The sequence below is a fragment of the Drosophila pseudoobscura genome, chromosome X, assembly GCF_009870125.1.
Source record: "Drosophila pseudoobscura strain MV-25-SWS-2005 chromosome X, UCI_Dpse_MV25, whole genome shotgun sequence".
Taxonomy (NCBI): domain Eukaryota; kingdom Metazoa; phylum Arthropoda; class Insecta; order Diptera; family Drosophilidae; genus Drosophila; species Drosophila pseudoobscura.
Genome location: NC_046683.1, coordinates 22,163,037 through 22,181,376, shown reverse-complemented (window position 1 = coordinate 22,181,376; position 18,340 = coordinate 22,163,037). Strand labels below are relative to the sequence as shown.

The 18,340-nt window shown below is 45.7% G+C and overlaps 4 protein-coding genes across 10 annotated transcripts; 2 read left to right on the top strand and 2 right to left on the bottom strand.

The window, feature by feature from the left end:
- The first annotated feature begins 51 nt into the window (after positions 1–51).
- Positions 52–5,995, top strand: LOC4815706 (luc7-like protein 3). 2 transcript variants are annotated; one of them, XR_004470771.1, is made up of 5 exons: positions 52–394; positions 582–1,585; positions 1,684–1,754; positions 1,871–2,395; positions 4,992–5,995. XR_004470771.1 is itself a non-coding variant. In XM_033385546.1 (4 exons), exons 1-4 carry the CDS (start codon positions 293–295, stop codon positions 2,023–2,025), a joined length of 1,332 nt encoding a protein of 443 aa, XP_033241437.1. In that variant the 5' UTR covers positions 52–292; the 3' UTR covers positions 2,026–2,579. The 2 variants fall into 2 exon arrangements, 1 of the variants encoding a protein (XP_033241437.1); XM_033385546.1 differs by lacking the exon at positions 4,992–5,995 and having other exon boundaries at positions 1,871–2,579.
- An 895-nt stretch (positions 5,996–6,890) lies between these two features.
- Ctr1A (Copper transporter 1A) lies at positions 6,891–12,414 on the bottom strand. Of its 4 annotated transcripts, none has more exons than XM_015185410.2 (7): positions 12,261–12,414; positions 11,578–11,668; positions 9,457–9,538; positions 9,207–9,385; positions 8,883–9,130; positions 8,327–8,356; positions 6,891–7,741 (listed from the first exon to the last, which is right to left on the bottom strand). In XM_015185410.2, exons 3-7 carry the CDS (start codon positions 9,488–9,490, stop codon positions 7,540–7,542), a joined length of 693 nt encoding a protein of 230 aa, XP_015040896.1. In that variant the 5' UTR covers positions 9,491–9,538; positions 11,578–11,668; positions 12,261–12,414; the 3' UTR covers positions 6,891–7,539. The 4 variants fall into 4 exon arrangements, with proteins under 4 accessions (XP_015040896.1, XP_015040897.1, XP_015040895.1 ...); XM_015185411.2 differs by having other exon boundaries at positions 12,138–12,262; XM_015185409.2 differs by lacking the exon at positions 12,261–12,414 and adding an exon at positions 11,834–11,980.
- Positions 12,415–12,427: 13 nt separating this feature from the next.
- Positions 12,428–13,365, top strand: LOC4815913 (zinc finger protein 593 homolog). Its single transcript, XM_001355216.4, has 2 exons — positions 12,428–12,566; positions 12,647–13,365. Exon 2 carries the CDS (start codon positions 12,769–12,771, stop codon positions 13,261–13,263), a length of 495 nt encoding a protein of 164 aa, XP_001355252.1. The 5' UTR covers positions 12,428–12,566; positions 12,647–12,768; the 3' UTR covers positions 13,264–13,365.
- Positions 13,366–13,602: 237 nt separating this feature from the next.
- Cdc7 (Cdc7 kinase) lies at positions 13,603–18,294 on the bottom strand. Of its 3 annotated transcripts, XM_001355215.4 has the most exons (4): positions 17,973–18,294; positions 17,090–17,799; positions 16,688–16,910; positions 13,603–15,524 (listed from the first exon to the last, which is right to left on the bottom strand). In XM_001355215.4, exons 2-4 carry the CDS (start codon positions 17,541–17,543, stop codon positions 13,988–13,990), a joined length of 2,214 nt encoding a protein of 737 aa, XP_001355251.2. In that variant the 5' UTR covers positions 17,544–17,799; positions 17,973–18,294; the 3' UTR covers positions 13,603–13,987. The 3 variants fall into 3 exon arrangements, with proteins under 3 accessions (XP_001355251.2, XP_033241434.1, XP_015040893.1); XM_033385543.1 differs by lacking the exon at positions 17,973–18,294 and having other exon boundaries at positions 17,090–17,933; XM_015185407.2 differs by lacking the exons at positions 16,688–16,910; positions 17,090–17,799; positions 17,973–18,294 and adding an exon at positions 16,045–16,605.
- Between the last annotated feature and the right edge of the window lie 46 nt (positions 18,295–18,340).

The window sequence follows — 18,340 nt, the reverse complement described above, 5'->3', positions numbered from 1 at the left end:
CGGAAAATTTGTATAATATAACTTGAATTCGTGAGAATATTTACGGTATATTTATAAAATGAGACAGTATATTTTGGTATATTTTGAGGGTCAGACGTCAAATTTATTGATTCTTCGATAAAAACTTGGTTATATTGTGCAGCGCGAGGGAAGATCACATCTTTCGGTCCATTTGAAACGGAGGACAGATTACCTGACCCAAGTACTTAAACTATTTGGACGCCACCCGCCCCCTCCCCGCCTACAACCCCACAACCATTGGCCCTGTCTGCCGCCAGCGAAGATACCGAAAATGGTGGACGCTGCCAGACAAATGCTCGATGAGCTAATGGGCCGCAATCGGAACCTGCATCCATCGGAGGCAGGACTCAAGGTGAACTGGGAGGATCCAGAGGTGAGTATGCGCTGCCAGCGCCATGAGAATATCCACTCGCATTCGTGTTATGGCTGTTCTTCTATGCTTCTGGCTACAATATCATATCCAGTCGTCCCCTCACATATGTATACATATATACGATATGTATTTGGTGGGGCTGCCTGACCTTGCAAACTTCTTCCTTCTACATATGCCCAAATTGCAGTTTTGTCAGTTTTACAACGTGAAGTTCTGCCCGCACGATCTCTTCATCAACACACGGGCCGATCTCGGTCCGTGCGCCCGCATTCACGACGAGGAGGCCAAGCACCTGTACGAGGAGGCGCGTCCGGCACGGAAGCGCCAGTACGAGGATGAGTTTCTTCGCTTCTGCAACGTGATGCTACACGACGTGGACCGGAAGATTCAGAAGGGTAAGCAGCGTCTGCAACTAATGCAGCGAGATCACCCGCCACCGACGCTGCAATTGAGCAAGCATCAGGACCAGTTGAACACCCTGAATGCCCGCATTAACAAGCTGCTGGCGGAAGCCGAAGAGGCTGGTATCCGCGGTGACGTTGACCAGGCCCAGGATCTGATGACGCTCTGCGAGGAGGTCAAAGAAGAGAAGGAGCAGCTTCTGCAGCAGTACGATGCCAGCCGCAAGGCAAGCAGCAAGATGATCGCCCCGGACCCGTCCAGTGCGGACGATCCCATACACAGTCCAAAGACAAGCTTCTGCGATGTCCCAGTCATCCACGACAGCACACAAGCCCCAACTCCAACTACAACAATAAACCCAGCCTCCATTGATTTGGCCGGCGAAGCAGCAGTAGTGGCACCAGCAGCAGCCTCCCCAACCGAAGTGGACCCAGGAAGCACTGGATGTAAAGCAGGCCCTGGATCAGGAGCAGATGGGGAGGAGAAGTCGGACAATACAGACAACAAGTCTCAGTCAAATTGGTCACACGAAGCCCTGCCCGAGAAGCAAATGAAGGTGTGCGAGATCTGCGGTGCCTTTCTTATTGTGGGCGATGCTCAGCAGCGAATTGAAGACCATCTGATGGGCAAGCAACACCTGGGATACTCTAAGGTGCGCAACGCGGTGGCCGAAATCAACGACGAGCGGCAGAAGGAGCGCGACCAGGAGCGCGAGCAGGAACGCGAGCAGGAGGAACGAAGACGGCGCGAGGGTCGGGGCCAGCGCTTTAACTCATACGACAATAGACGGTAACCAGATTCAGCTCTGACTGTTCAACTTGCTATAGAGCTAATCATTATTCTGTTCTGTCTCTTTTTTTTTTTTTTTCCCGATGGCTGTCAATCAGCGAGCCGCGCGAATATCGGGAGCGCAGTCGTGACTATGTGCAGAGCCGCCAGACCTCAGACAGACGACATCGTAAGTAAGCGGGCGGTTCCCACTCTGGCTCGAGCAGAGTTTAAGTCGTAGTGGAGCTTGCTCTATGTATTTTTATTTGTGCTGGCTGGCAAAACTGAATATCGAATTGTTTTCAGATCACCACAAGTCGCACCACGGCCACACATACTCGCGCAACGGCAGCAATAGCAACAACAACAACCGGAGCAGACAACACAACCACAGTCATAGCCACTATCGACAAGAGAGCCGCGAACGGCACGCTCGCAGTCGCAGCCGCAGTCGCTACTAGAGACCAAAAACGATAAGATGGCTAGCGCTTAAGCTGAAACTCTAGGCCAGAAGCCGAAGCAACACGAACTCAGCCATATCCGCGATCCTTGTAGCTAACCCAATGTACCCAACGTATCCACGCATCCACAACAAGCACCTGGCAATGTGCCCGAGTCATCGTCCCTTCCTCATCGCTGCTGCAACCGCAACCCAATCCGAAAGAGAAACTGAAACCGAAGAACAAACAACACCATCGAGGTACTCCAAAAATAATTAACAAAATTTCAAGTAATATGTATCAGAACAGTAAAAAAAAGAAACAGATTCAGAGTGAATGAGAGTGCAGCTGGCAGGAGAGATAAGATCCTTGCCAGAGCAAGGTCAATAAGGTGAGTCACCCACCGTACCGCACCGTACCGTACCATACCGTACTTTATCACTTTACACCGTAAACATACCACAAGCTCTATATTGTTTAAATATAAATGATTCCTGTGTACGCATACCAAAATAACTTGTACCTCTCAACCCTCCATTGTGAAACTGAACCTGAACCAGAACCAGAACCAGAAACACAGATCGCGCAGACGGACGGAATACAATCACACAACATTTCCCCACTCTGAATACCCCGCAGAGAAATGTAGAAGAAGGGGCCTTGAGCACTATAGGAAGTCTCTATGGAGAGTGTAGGGTTAGCCTTTTGTATGATGTGCTGAATTGTGAAGACAAATACCGAACTGAGCTTGTATTTTCAGTATAGATTTCGAAAAGATAGAGACGAGAATTTCCTGAGCTGTCCCAATCGATAGACTCACTATTTTCACTGTTGATCAAATGGGAATTGGGAATTGTACAGAAACGGATGGAGATTATACTTAAGCTATCCGTATATCCTTATACATTTGTTCATTCAATATTGAATTACAGATAAAATTGTCCAGAGAGGAACATTCCTAGTTTGATCATACATAAAACTACAAAACTATGTATGCATGTACATACATATTTACATATATAGAAATAGAGAGACACTTGAGTAATGAATATTTTGTATATATGTAGATTTTATATGTACTTCCTTCCAGTCTGAACTCTATACCTACGAATAATTTATATTGACAGAGGTTGGTAATGTTGATCATATACTTATCAGATCGTACATAAACAGAATAAATTTAACCATTGATACCTTTTGATACACTCAGATAAATCTTTGGCGGACAATTCCATATCCAAATATCATGGGTTCAAAAACGGGGACTATGTTTAACTGATTTCTGAAAGAGAACAGTTTAAGGATTTAGTTAGTTAGTTGAGAGGGCATCTGTTTGTAGCGGACAATAGGTGTAATCTCTATGCCTTGTATGTGACAGAAAGAGTGCTCAGCGGACAGATACATAAAGTACATCAAGTATTTGGGATGTTTGGCTGATTTTTGGCCGAAACCATAGCCGTAACTGAAACAGGTATTTACTAAGCCATTCCGTTATCTCTATTTTGCGCTTAACTAACCCAACAGATACAGATCCACACACCTACCCACCCACGCATATCATGCAATCCCCACTCCACTCCACCGCAAACACACGCACACACATATGAATGTACATATGTTATGTATAAATAAATACATACATATATATATATATATATATATAATATATATATGTATATATATATATATAGAGAATCGTATTGCATGTGATAGAACTGAATATGGAGCATTGTGTGGGTCGTCGTCCCTCGGAGGTATGTAGTCGTAGTCCCCTTCCTGGGAGCAGGAGACGCACAAGCAGATTAATGAGAGACCGAACATTTGTGGACATTCATGTGTGCCCTTGATGCCCTTTCCTGAACGCATTCGAACCGAAACAGAACCCGAGCCCGAACCAGAACCCGTTGATAGGGTGCAATACCATTCGATTCTATTCCATTCCATCCGATTACTTATTATCGCATGTTCACATCCATTTGGAAAGGGTACTCGAGAGATTACTTCGGCTTGCCGGCTTATGTATACATACTTAGCACCTGATGCTTCATATTTGTTCTTCCCTTAATGCCGTTGTGTTTGTGCTCTCCATCCCAAAGAGTGCAACTAATCTAAGAGCCCCATCAATCCGGCCCATGGTTCCAGATACTTATACTCCCAATCATCCCTAAGAAAAGTATTCCCTCAAAAAGGGTGGGATCGTTAGAAGAACACCAAAACACGAGGTAATTGCACTGACGAATCACATCAAATCAAACCCAATCCAATCAAATGCAAATGAAAATGAAAATCTAATGAATCAATAAAGCGTCGTGCCCGAATGCGTGCGATGGTAGGCAGAGGGAGAAAGCGAACAGTGCAGAGCGACAGCGACAGAGACAGAAACAGAGCAGGAAAAAGGGAAAGCAAACATCCTTTATGTGTACCATATCCAGAGTGCCATATACATACATATACATATGTAATCGTATATACATATGTATGTATGTATCGTATGCTCAAGTTTTCCCCCACACTCATCCACAGGTAAATTGTGACTGACCCCAGACCTCGATAATATAATAATACCAAATGCTAATGCTCTTGAAAAGTAAATAATTGCAAAAGACATCCAAGTGCACAAGTGTATGTACATATTGTGTATGTATGTATACCAATGTGTGTGTGTGCGTGATCAGAAAAGAACCATCAGATTTGATCTTGCCCCTCATACCGTACCCAATAGCTTCAGAGTTGCATCTTTTTGTGTCCGTCCCGACACACACACACACGCGCACATATACGTATATATATACATATACACGAACTTGATATACATATATATATATGTATATATATATATATATATATATATATATAAATATAAATATATTTAAATATATAACAGATCGATCATGTCTCCAATCCAATTTTCCAATCTACAACCCTTATTATCAATCGCTGATCAAATGCTCACCTCGATTCACACAACTCCTTCTCAAACATTCCAGGAGCCGGAACCTTCGGAATACTCTGGATCTGGCTTTGGATGTGGATCTGTGGTCAATAGAGAGAAAGATATATATATATATCTAGATATATATATATATATAGATAGAAAGAAGAACCAACCAGGTAACTTCTATGCCACACCTCTCCCACATAAATGTTTCTTCACGACAGACAAGGCAGCGCGTCGCTGAATATATATTGAATATATGCGCTATGAACAGAACATACTCTGCAATCTACGACCAACGATCCACCATTCTCTGATCCCGGAAGAGAGACTCGCGTAGAACTTTATTAGGCTTGAGACATACGAGGTGAATTTCTATTTCTCTCATCTATAACTATCTTTAGCCCTCGACTCTGACCCCGTTCACTGATCCTTACCACGCATCTCCAGTCCGTCAGTCTCTCTGTCTATTGGGACCACCCTTTAAATCTTAGTTCAAAACATATATAGATACACACATCTTTAGATATACACATATATGGGGATCATGCACATATATGTATGTATGCATGTACATATTTGACTTTGTGTTCCTATTAATAACGAGCAGCCTTCACAGTGGGATCCGGAACCCCATGATCCACGATCTCACTATGGAGTGAGTCTATAGGCTGAAAGCCCCTTCCTTTCCGGCCTCCCCGATCTGGTGCGCTTGCGAATGCTGGAGCGTCTTTCATACCTAACTACTTTTCCCCATTTCGGTTACGATGAATTAGAAAACCAATCAATTCAATTGAGTCCCCCACCCCCAGCCCACCCTTCCGTGGCAAAGCGCAGTCATATTCCTGTCCTTAGAGGAAAGATCAAGTTTTTTTTCAGGACAATTTTGTAGAGCCTAACGAATCATAATTATTTATCTATCTATCGATCGAAAGCCTGTAGTCATGTAAAGATGTTTTTAAGTATGATTTACGTACGCTATGAGTAAGGATACAACATTCTAAATAGTGAGACTCGCAATAATTTTCTAATAAAGATCAAAGCAAATCCCGAAAAGGTCCCCAATCTATTGTTTTCTTTTGGTCCTCTCATTTCCAGGTTTTCCCGCATCGAATGGCAGTTTTCCTTTCTTTCTTTTGAACATTTTGTTTGTTGTATATTAATTTTTGTATATTCACATAAATGGTAAATTGGTAAATTTAATACATATTAATAATAAGAATCATATTTATAAATTGCATTTGCCATTATTCACCGTATGTATTTGCTTTATATTCAATATCTACAATGTACGTGGGTACACACATATACACACCTATGTTCATACATATGTATCTATTTATATTTATGCACACCGATCATCAACGGCGGGATGTACAGAACTATATATGTACATATTGTACGTGGATGCATACCTATGTACATATTATATTATACGAGGATGGTTTATGCAAGACTGTATGCAATACAGTACGTTTCATATCGTTAAAGGTCCATTACGGAGTCGTAGTAGTTATCGAAAAATTGAATTCAATAAAGTTGCGCATTGACCAAGTCATCGAATAGGTGTTATTTGGCTCAATCAGATATTTAATATGTACAATAAATTTATAGTTTATGGTCTTATTCAACCAGACTTGAAGTTCAAGCTAAGAGTGAACGAGAGAATTATGCAATCTAGTTTGGCTTTCAAGTCGAACTGGTGGCAGCGCAACGACATAATTGTACTTTGAATGTACAATTTGGGTAGATTTGGTGTCGGTGAGCATGGTTTCGTGCGCAAATAATGCCAAGGACACACTGTCGCGCTGAAACACTCTCTTTGACAAAAACCAATCATAGCCATCTACATCTCTCCTCATATTGTAAATATTTTTTAAACGATACTTTTACATACATAGTTTTACATAATGTCTTTTAGGTTACCGAACCAAAGAGAACAAAAATTGTATACAAAAACAAAAAAAGGTTTTATTACCAAATAATAAGAAGGTCATAATAGTATAATATGCATACAAAATGGTATAATAAGATTGATAAAAAATATTTGTTTTGGGGGCGATCCAATCCTGCGATTGGAAAGTTTATGAAATATCTGTGTATGTGCTTTTTTTCGAGCAAATATCGACTGAGTTCTCCAACAATTATTGCCTTGGGTTCGCGCGTTTCTACAGTTTTTAGACTTCGCTTTCTAAATTCTTGTTCCGTAGTTTGTTCAATTTTTTTCAATTTTCAACTTAATCTTTACATCTATTTAAATCCTCTTCGGAAGTGTTTGCGCTGAATAAATGTTAAGTGTAGTTTTGAGTTTCTATTCAATTTTACAGTTGTCTCTTTCCAGGGGAAAGAGTGCGGCAGTTTTGAACAATGTGTTGGCCAGCCCTGGGCTGGGGTCCAGCTCTAGCTAAAGATCGACTAATACCTAAAGAGTAGTTGCAAGGAGCAGGAGAACAGGAGAGGGCGTAGGGCGTGAGTGTCTTTATGGGTATGTGTGAGCTCCCGGGCCTTCCCGCCTTGCACCATAGATCCATCTAGGTTGCGGGCAACTCCTCCTCCTGAGTTAGACACCGGAGACTGCCTCGATCCAGGCTGATCCTCTGCTAGTGACAGTGCTCGGTCACATCCACGATGACGGACTTCTTCCAGCAGAAGAGAAAGTAGCCCACAGCCGCGCCCAGCACCACCATCAGGCAGAGCCAGACGTTGTACGTCATGAAGATCAGCATGAGCAGGAAGGAGAGCGTCACCTGCAGGATGTGAAGCAGCGTCTGGTACAGATGGTTGACCGAGAGCATCGAGGGTCTATGGAAAAGATAGTCGCAGTCAGATACCAGATATATCAAAATGGAAGGATAGGACAGGAGTATACAGAGAAGCTCAGGATGACACGAGAAAACTGAAACAGAAACAAAAACAAAACGAAGAAGGGAATGGCACAGAACGGAACAGAACAGCTCTTCCAGCGGGTTCAGTTCGTCCTTGTGTATCGGTGTTAAGCTAACCTAAACTAGACTAGGGTTTGGGGCTAAGTTTAAGGTTGGCCTCGTTTGCTTTGGTTGAGGTATCGTACAGTCGAATTCTACTGCGTGCACTTTACATATGTACTTAATATGTACTACTTATATTGATCCAAGATGTGGCAAAAGTGTCACCCGATACGAGCAGGCCTAATCAACTGGGATAGAAACAGGTGCGCTCAGTCAGGCATCAGTGCAATTCCGATGAAGTGCAGACTATCGACAACACAATCGGACAGACGTTTGAGTCAGCACCAGACGTGAAATGTGAAAACAGAGCTCTGGGTAATACGATATATAATAAACTTAGATGGTAGCATTCAAGATTTACAGAATTGCACTGGAAAAGGGCTGAAACAGCGATACTTACGGTTGCTTGTGCACAACTTCGCCAACGTATCTAAAACATCGATTGAAGCGTGGCACAGTTACAGATTCGTATACGGATTCGAATTCAGATGCGGGTTCGCGGATCAAGTAAACAGATGCAGGTTCGGATACAGATACAGATTCGGAATACAATATATCAATTCAATCAGCGATTACGTTTAATGGGAAAGCGGTCAGAATGAGCGTGTTTTGCGGATCGAATTTACAAATGGTAAACGGCGGCGCAGATGCAGATGGAGCGGATAATGGAGATGCGAATGCGGATGGATGGTACACACAAGAGCGGGGAGCGGGAGCAAAACGGTAACAGTTTAACGGTAACGGTAACGATAACGGCAACGAAAACGAGAAAGAAGAAGAAAGCATTAAAATTAATATTTACAAGTACAGGAACAGAGGCCACAAAGCAGGACACAAAGGTCAAGCATGCGATAACCATTGGGGGAACGTTCCCACGGGGATATTCCCGGGGGAGAAAAAATATATTTATAGAACGAGCAACGGAACACGGAAGCCAATCCCGGGATAGTACTCACTGCACTGGGGATGGGGCAGCCGCCGCTGCGGAGGGAAGTCGCGGCGCCTCCGGATTGCGCTGGGGACCCGTCACCGGGCGGTACTCGAGCAGGTTATACGTCTTCCAGAACAGATACTCGCGGTAGTACTTGAGCCCCTCGTACAGCAGGGCCAGTAGGAAGATGGCGATCATCGACCCAATCAGGCCGGAGACCGTATCGATGTGCCACCAGGAGAAGAGGATCGTCTCGTTGTAGCCAAAGTGGAACTATCCAAAGCAGATCGAGAGAGAGATCAATCAGAGTTTCAAGGCATAACACGGGATGTGTGTTTTCGTTGCTTACCGCCATGGACATCATATGCTCCATGCCAGTGCCCGTGCCTCCACCGCCGCCACTATGATGGTGTACCGCATGCATGTCGTGGGTCGTGGAATCGGTGGTAGTGGTGGTGGGGCTGATGCTGCTGTCCATCCCACTGTGATCATGGTGCATGCCAGCGTGGTCATGGTGCAGGGAATGATCTGTCGGAAAAGCGATTACCTTACCATGGAGATCTCTGGGCCCCGCGAGTGCCGAGTTACCGAGTACTTACCAACATTGGGCGCAGTGTGATGGGCGTGGTCCATTTTTGCTGTGGCTCTGATTGTGGAGTATCGTTGATCTGCGCTTATTGTCTGCGGAACGTGAGAGAAAGTTGCGTACCTGAATTATTTTGCCATTATAAAATTCGACACGCCACGTGTCTGTCGATCCAACCTAAATCGCATACAGTCAAATTCCAATTAGAAAGGCAATCTTTTGTTAGTGACTGCCTTTATTCCCCATTCCTTTTCCCAATTCCCATTCACCCGCCGAGGCGAAATGGAATGGAAATGGAAGTGTCTGACATAACTCCAAGTACCTCCCGACGGGAGATGCAGGGTGACCCAGCTTTTGGCCTCGAGTTTCTTAAATTTGCTCCGACCCCCCTACGAATGCATAGCGGAAGATGAAGAGAGACAGAGAATCCTATACCTGCTCACCGCTTGGAAGGCACTTCCAGTTCCAGCCGTTTCTTCAGTCCGCCCGAGCAACGAATCGAAGTGCTCTTGTGCTTATGCTCTTGTCTTGAAATGGCAGCACGGAACAGAAACAGACACAGAAGTTGAGGCGAGTGTTGAATTCTCGACTCGGAACTCTTTTTATTTTACGAGTATTTTTTATTGCGGTTCACCGAATTATTTGGCTGTCTCTTTATCTGAGGCCTGCGGCTGTGGTGCCTACATATCAGAGCAGCAGAAGCAACGGCAGACTCTGTGATAAGGCTTGGCCCTGCCGCAATCAGTGGAAAATCAAAATTTCCGAGACCACCGCAGACACTGGAAGATATCTGATTGGAATGATGTCAGGGCCGGGAGTGCAAGTTTACCGCAAAGCTGGCTGATATTGCGCGTGCAGGAAGTGGCGGTTCCAATCAAGGCTCCATGCTAATAAACTTGAAATGAGTAGAAGATCGTTAAAAGACCTAGATCCAGCATGCAACATACACGGAAAATGACGATTCCAGAAAAGTGACAGCCACGTACTTAGACATCCCTCTCTCTCTTTCTCTCATACTTCTATTATTAGATTGTAGACGAGCGTAAGAAGAGATGAAATGGGGAAACCCCGTTTCAATCTCAGCTGAAATATAGAGATTCTTACTGGTGAAATCTTAATGGAGCGCAATTGAACTGACAATTGCGCTTTGGAGGCGGGCTTTGAAAGCGCTGATATTGCTTTGATTATTTGTATGTGATCTGTTGGGGAACGCTTTTGTCCGTTGACTGGCCGAACTGGTTGGATTGGATTGGATTGTGTCGTTTGGTTTGGTTTGCTTTCGATTTGGCCCAGACAAAGACCGCAAAATTAAAGGGAAATTGACTGTCAGAGAGAGAAAGGGAGCTTTGACGGTATCCGGATTGGAAAATTCAGCGCACACCAAAAGAGAACAAGCATAATTGGCTACTTGAAATACATTGCATATTCGTAGAGCTGCATTTTGTCGGGGTCCAGCTCCATAGATATTGCAATAAGTTTAACAAACGGAGATAGAGACGGGCGAAACCGGTTGCTCATTCCCTCGCAGACTCTCGCTTTCATGTATCTGTACTACCAACTAGTTCCATCCCCTGGTACTATCAGCGTTGCGTCAGCTGCTGGCAGTGTAAATGAATGAATGCTGCAAGATTCAGACAATCTTACAATCGTACATACAAATGTAGATATGTATAAAAACTTTATTTCCATATCATAAAACACATTTGATCTATTGTACCGTTGCAGTCGCTTTAAAAAAAGTCATGGAATCGAGCATAAAGATAAAATGAGACAGAGACAAGGCAGAAGCAAAAGAGCAGATCATGCAGAGACAGTGCAGCTGCAGCGATTATTTTCTGTCGATGCGTGTGGAGCAGCAGGGAAAAGGGAAACGAGAAGAAGGAGGGCGAGAATGTTATGTTACAGTGAGTTGCGATCAAAAACTGAAATTAATCAGAGGAAACGAAACCCTACACACAAGAGCACGCATGCGTGTGTAGTTGTACGCATAACGGTTCAATGGCGAATCACTGATAAAATGATCGTCAGAACTGATAAACGTAATCGGCATACAAGCGTTCCGAGTTCGGTCTTCGATTATCGATTAGAGTTTTGGTGTAATTGTAACTGTTGTTGTTGTTGTTGCTATACTTACAGCAGCTGGTGTGAAATTCGGGATGTTGTTTTAATGCTGCGAATTCTGCGATAAAGCCGGCATCAATGAATCGATTCAGCGGAATGTGTGGCTAAAACAATATCAACAATTAACAAAATACATAAACTACGTCCGTCGTCAGCAATAAAATGTGAGCAGAACAATGCCGCCTTGCAACGACCCGTGCGAGACTAGTGCAGCAGCGTTCCAGTATATTTCCAGCTCTATGCACATATCATTTCATCGTTTAACATACATAAATGTAAATATGTGGTAATAGCAGCCATCACAGAAATTGGCTCGGCAGCATCGCGATTTCCACTAGATGACAACGCCCCCGTTGGCACCTTGCGTCAACATCCATTTAGTTACGATAATTATTACAAAAACGCGAGCTATTTCCACGAATACAGGCTCACATTTGTGTTATTTAATCACATACATATTTGCGTGTAAGATACACTGCCGTTGTATGCGTATCGATGGGTCAAGAATTGCTTGCACATAATCAAGCTGCTGAAATTGTCCAGCTCTTTTTTTATCCTACTGTAATGGCTTACTTGTATTTGCCGTTTTGATAAAACAATCAGCGCACGACGTCCGCCCGCAGACAACTTGTTCGTACGATTGTTGATGAATTAATTGCGAACATATGTTTTATTATTCAAAACCGCGATACTTACTGCACAAAGTGGCACTAAAAAATGACACACAAAGATCTGCAATGGGATGATAAATGAATGCTGAAGCAAAACACAATTGAAAAGTAATTGCCAATTTTGTTTAGGTGCATCTTCAAAAAGATTATTTTTTGGTGGTATAGTGAATTTAAAATAAATTAATAGATAAAACAGCTGCAATCGCAGTGTGACCAAACCGCTGCACCGATCTATCGATATACCAGCGTTATCGTGCTCCTTTCATCGCCAGCAAGTAGCGGTCGAATGTTTTTGCGTATAATTTAAAGAAAACGTTTATTTGCGTAGCAGGTGTGAATAACATACACATTAAGTCGCTATCTTATATCATAATTGTTCTAATACTTTTACGGGCCTTTCGCACTTTTTAGTTCACCCCTAGCATCTGTTATTGTCCATACGAGCAGGCAATAACAAAAACACGTGCAGTCCAGAACGAAGACAAAACAAAGATCTGTTTCGCACTGCAAGAAGTGAATAAAAAAGCCTCATTATGGGAATGGTAACGAAGCGTAAGAAGATGCACTATGGTGATACGCACCTGCAGCGTCGCTGGCGCGTCCGAAACCGCCGTCGCGATCTGGACCAAATCGATGACGATCTTCGCACCCGCAGCGGCGAGTTAATCAATCAAAACGTTGACTTGGAGAAGCCAGGCTTTGCCCAGTTCTACTGTGTGCACTGCGCCAAATACTTCATTGACGACGCAGCCATGCAGGGACACTTTCGCACCAAAGTTCACAAGCGGCGCCTCAAGGCCCTTGAAATAGAACCGTATAGCATAGAGGAATCTGAGCGTGCCGCAGGTCGCGGCAGCTTTCAGAAGGCCAAGAAGCGGGGCATAGAAACACAGCCCACAAAGGAGGAAGTCATCGCCGGAAAACGCATCAAAGTTGAGGAGAAAGTGAAAATCACAGACACCGATTCGACACCAGCAACAAATCCGGCCAGGGCGACGCGCAGCAGACCCCAAAAGATGGAAACTTAGCAAACCTAAGCTTTTGATAAAATGTAATAAATATGAGCCCGTTGAGACGAGATATTAAATAAAACCCAACTGGGATTGGATTGAGTTGTTGTTACATTTTGAGCGCATCGTATAAATATATTCTCTTCTGCATATATGTATGCATGTATCTCTGTTTATAAGTCGTTTCGATATACATACATAGATGGGTAACTTATAACTATTCGAACTATGAACCAAATTTACATACATACACATATGTATGTATGTACACGTAATAGAACAGAGTTCCATCCGAATGGGGAGTGCGTGAGCATCAAGAAGAGGAGATTGCAAAGGTTCTGCTACTACATATACATATGTATAAAATAAACTTCATATTATATTTATTGTATTCCTTTACAGTATTTTTCACTTTTCTCCCTTATCCTTTTCAATTTTTGGTATTTTTTTTCTCCTATTTTTCATGGTTAACACTGCTATAAATATACATGTATAGTATGCATACTTTGTTTTTGGTTTCCTTTTTTTGAGTATATGATAGACGACTCTTCAAATTTAAATGAGAAGCAAATTTGAGGTAAGTATATGTGGCCGGGGGCGGCGGATGTGAGGCTGAGGTGCTTGTTCTAGATGCGCGCCCTGGGTAGCGAACAAGCTGAGATGGTTGGTGTATGTACAGATATTGTATGGTGATTTGGAAGAGATGTATAGTCTATATACAATGTGCAGGGAACGACTAGCTTTATAGCTTATTGAGCACCGTCTGGAGCTCCTCCAATTTGGCGGGATACAGCAGCTGCTGCTCTATCTCCAGCTGCTGCAGCGGCTGTATTCCCATTGAGACGGCTCTATTGGCAAAACGGCGACGTGTCATCTGCCTAGTGGAAGCGGTGCGGCCCTTGCGGGGCGTGTTGGCGACTTGCTCATCACCACCCGACTGTGTGCACTGGCCTTGGCCCTGACAGTTGAAGAAAGAATGCTGCAGGGCCTCGGCGGCGGTGATGCGCTTGTGCGGATTGACCTCGAGAAGGCGCTCCAGCAGGTCGTAGGCGGAGGCGGGGAAGACCTCGTAAGGCTCGAGCGGTTCGGTCACATAATCACTCTCCTCACACAGGCAGTTGAAAAAGTACTGGTCACAGTTTTTGCAGACCTCGCACTGACCGTCGGGTGCCTCGTACTTCTTCAGCATCTTTGCATCGCTGAAGATGGCTCGGTTTCGGAACCGCAGGCAGAGTTTGCGTAGGTTTAGCGGACGGGAACGCTGGCTGAGGGTGACCATGCGTTCCAGGGCCAAGGCCGTCTTGCGTATTTCCTGGTCTCCGAAGATGGTGACTATCTCAGCCAGGGCTATGTAGTCGTTGGGTGCCTTGAAAAACGGATAAACCGATGACATGAGCGAGAGAAAGATTACGCCGACGGACCACACATCCACGGCCGTGGTCTGGTCCGCATACTTGAGCAGCACCTCGGGTGGACGGTAGCCAGGAGTGCCAGCCCGCGAGGCGTGCACCTCCTTCTTCATAAGACAGTTGAGGCACACCGCCGGGTTGGCGAAGCAGAAGCACTTGGCACTGTTTGTGGATCCAGTGGCGCTTCGGTTTGTGTTGTACTTGCTGCATGTGCTTGCGGTGCCTGTGCCCGTACTTGTAGTCTGGTCCGGTTGCATGTGCTGTTGTTGCTGGTGGATGTTCTGAGTGGAAAGCTGTGTCTCTGGTACCTGAGGGACAACCTCTTTCAACTCATTCTGGGCATGGGCAATCTCGTTGACCGGCTTAAGCGGCATCTTGCTCCAGCCGCCCTCCTCGTTCAGCCGCATGCGCTTAACTGCTCCCCCCAGGCCGGCATCGGCTGCGGCCACCGCTGTAGCAGCAGCGACTGTTGTCTGCAGTGCCTCCGTTTCCCTGTCTCTGAAGCGCTTGCTGTGCGGACCACCAGCCCCTCCAGTGTGGCGGCTGCGCTGCTCCTGCTGTCCTACGGCCGTGCCCGGGGCCGGGACCGGAGGACTGACATGTTGGGCCAGCCCAAAGTCCACTAGAAGAAACTCGCGGCGACGGCGGTTGTACAGGAAGTTGCTGGGCTTTACATCCCGGTGGATGACGTTAAATTTGTGGACGTGGCGCAGGGCCACCAGCAGGTTGCGCATGTACAGCCGAATCTCTGACACGTCCATTTTGGTGTAGAAGTCATGGAATCGGTCGTGCGGCATGTATGGCATCACGAAGGCGGCTGAGGCGTCACATCGCAGGCAACAGTGGATTCCGACGACGTTGTCCATTCCGCTGTCAATGAAAAAGAGGGAGATAACAGTAGATTAGGGACTATCCAATCTATAGATCTAGCACCCTAGGACCCTTTGGTCTGGATCTGTTTGCATGCACATAACAAAAAAAAACCGCCCACACACAACCAAACAAACACTCTCCCCGCCTCCTCTCAGTGTGCCAGTCTGTGATAGCGTGTCGACGTCACACAGCGATGAGCGATGGGAATACGCGAGCAATCGGCATGACTGGTCATAATTATCGTCGTTGTGACGCAATTGGGCTACGGAATTTGCGCAAATTGCTTGAATAGACAAAAATCGCCGTGGGTCGTCTGCTTCGAGAGGAAAATGAGGAGGCAGCCGGCTAATGTCATGCAAGCATTTACAAGTATATGTATGCGGCCGGACTGAGGTTGGAGTCATCTCAACGTCATCACTGCTGTTCACCCACGCGACCACTCTGGCTCGTCTCTCTTGTCCACACTCTCGACTAGTGCGCTCTCCATGAGCGGTATTGGTATATTGGGTCAGCTTACCCGACCAGCCGTTAGCGAGATACTCTTGCGCCAGGCGATTTAAAGTGGTATGGAACGGATTGGGTATGTGTCGGCTAACAGCCATCGAAACGCTGTGTCTAATCTAATCTCAAAGCAACTGCTGCCGCTGCTCGCAGTTATTGAATTGATAAGCGGCTGTTTAAAGTCGAGGATATGCAAATATCTCCATCAATTTATTTGATTCATCATTTTTTGCCACTAGCACGACCCAATCGTCATTGGAGCGGGAGAAACCGCTGTGGCGAGGGCGGATAGACAGACAGACACAGAGTGACAGCACTTAAACTGTAAATGAGCACGTGAATGGTGTGTGCAAGTGCAAGTGCAATAAACGTTCATTCGTTTCATCGCTGGCTCGTTCGTGCGTTTGTTCGTTCGTTCGGGCTGCCAACTTAAATAAATTGCAATGACGTAGATTGCGGAGCGGCGGCTGCCGGTTACCGGCTGACGTCGGTTACGTTAGCGACTTCTGACGCAAACGAGGACGAAAACGAACACAAACCCACCACACCACTGTGTGGCAGAGCCACGCTACGGGTATATGTACATATATCTCTACGTATGTGGATACTACGTCGGTTTTGGGTGTTTGTGACGGGATGGCGACCCTGTTGGAACCTACCCCATTTTGGTCATGCACTGGAGCTCCTTCATAATCCGGTCGGGATGGCTGGTGGGTATGTGGTGCTTGATGGCGAACTTGCGCCGCATGCTCTCCGGAAGATTCGCCTCTCGCTTGAGCGTGGCCAGCAGTACGGTGCTAAAGGTGCCGTTGCCTATCCGGCTCTGTACGTCAAACAGATGGCCCACGTCCGGGATGCGCGTTAGCAAGTCAGTGATGGCATCTGTGGGGAGGGAGAAATAAGAGTAGGGGTTTTTAATCAAGAGCTAAACACATTCTACAGTTGCTACCCATTCGCACGTTGAAAACGCACCGCACGCAATAGATTTGGAAATGCGCACAAAACTCTTCCTTCGCAATCCCACAAAAATGCTGGCAAAGAGGTAGCTTCGTCGTACATACCTTCGCTTTTGTTACGCAGCTTCATCAATCTGGCTCCTGTGGCTATATCGAGTTCCGTTCCTGATGGTGGTGCGGCTTCTGCTGCATCTACGGCTCCCACTACTGCTCCTGCTGCCTCTGCAGACGGCAACTGCTGCTCCACAATAGGCGCTCCGTTTTGCTCCACAGTGGGTTTTACAAGGGGCTGGCTATGGACAGAACTTACGGCTAGCCCGCTATCATTACAGTTGGTGCTGTGGCTGAGCTGCTTTTGCAGCTTTGTCACTGGGTTTCTGACTCTGGCCGGCGTATCCAGGCGAGTCGTTTGCCTGGCGTGAGTACCACCGCCACCACTAACGAGGAGAAGGGGACTGTTACCAGTATAAAACTGGATTGTGTTATGCTTGGATTTGCGGTTGTGCTGGGCATGCTGCTGGTGCACAGCCATCGGCTCGTTGATGAAGCGCTCCGCCATTGCAGGGTTCAACTGATGGGTCTGGAGCTGGGCTGGGAGTATTTTATTGTGGCAATAGTGGACTGTTGCTGTTTCTGTTCATCGGCTTGGTCCATGGGGCTGTGAAATGAGACGAGCTTTTCCTGAACGACTCCCAGCGAGCGTGAGCGTTTGTTTGACGCGTGCGTGTGCGTTCGTGATTGCGACGTCCAGAGCTACCGTTTTTCCCAAGAATTGTCGAGAGAAGGATCTCTGTTGTGCTCTAGATATTTATATACTGAAAATTTTGTTTGTCGAGAATTAAAACGGTTCGGGCGTAGTGATTCTCCACTACTCCAGTGTGTTTCTGTGCACACAATTAATTTTTGACCGAATTGTCGAGTGCTTCAACTGCAACTGACGTACATCGGGCTGCCTGCCGTGCGGTAAAATTGTCCAACGCCTACTTACTTGTCTAGTCTTGGGATTTGGTTCTGTTTCAACTTCCTATTGTTGTCGCCACCGTCCCCAGCTTGGGCTGCCGCCTGGGCCGCCCTTCACCGCTCAGTCTTCTTCAGCGGTGGCGCTTCGCCCGCGACTTGGTGGCGTTTGGTTTTGGCCGATTTTCTGCGTTTGAAAGACTGGAAACATCTACCACACTTTGCGTATTATCTAATTAATTTGCGCAGCGTTGGAGGCTCGTCTGACTTTCGTTTTTACGTATTTTCTTCGACGACCCCGAGCAGAATTCGCTTGCATTTGCATTTCGCACTTATCGGTTATCGATAAGTGTCAGGCGCGCCAGCTGATGCTGTTATCGATTATTCTGGACTACCAAC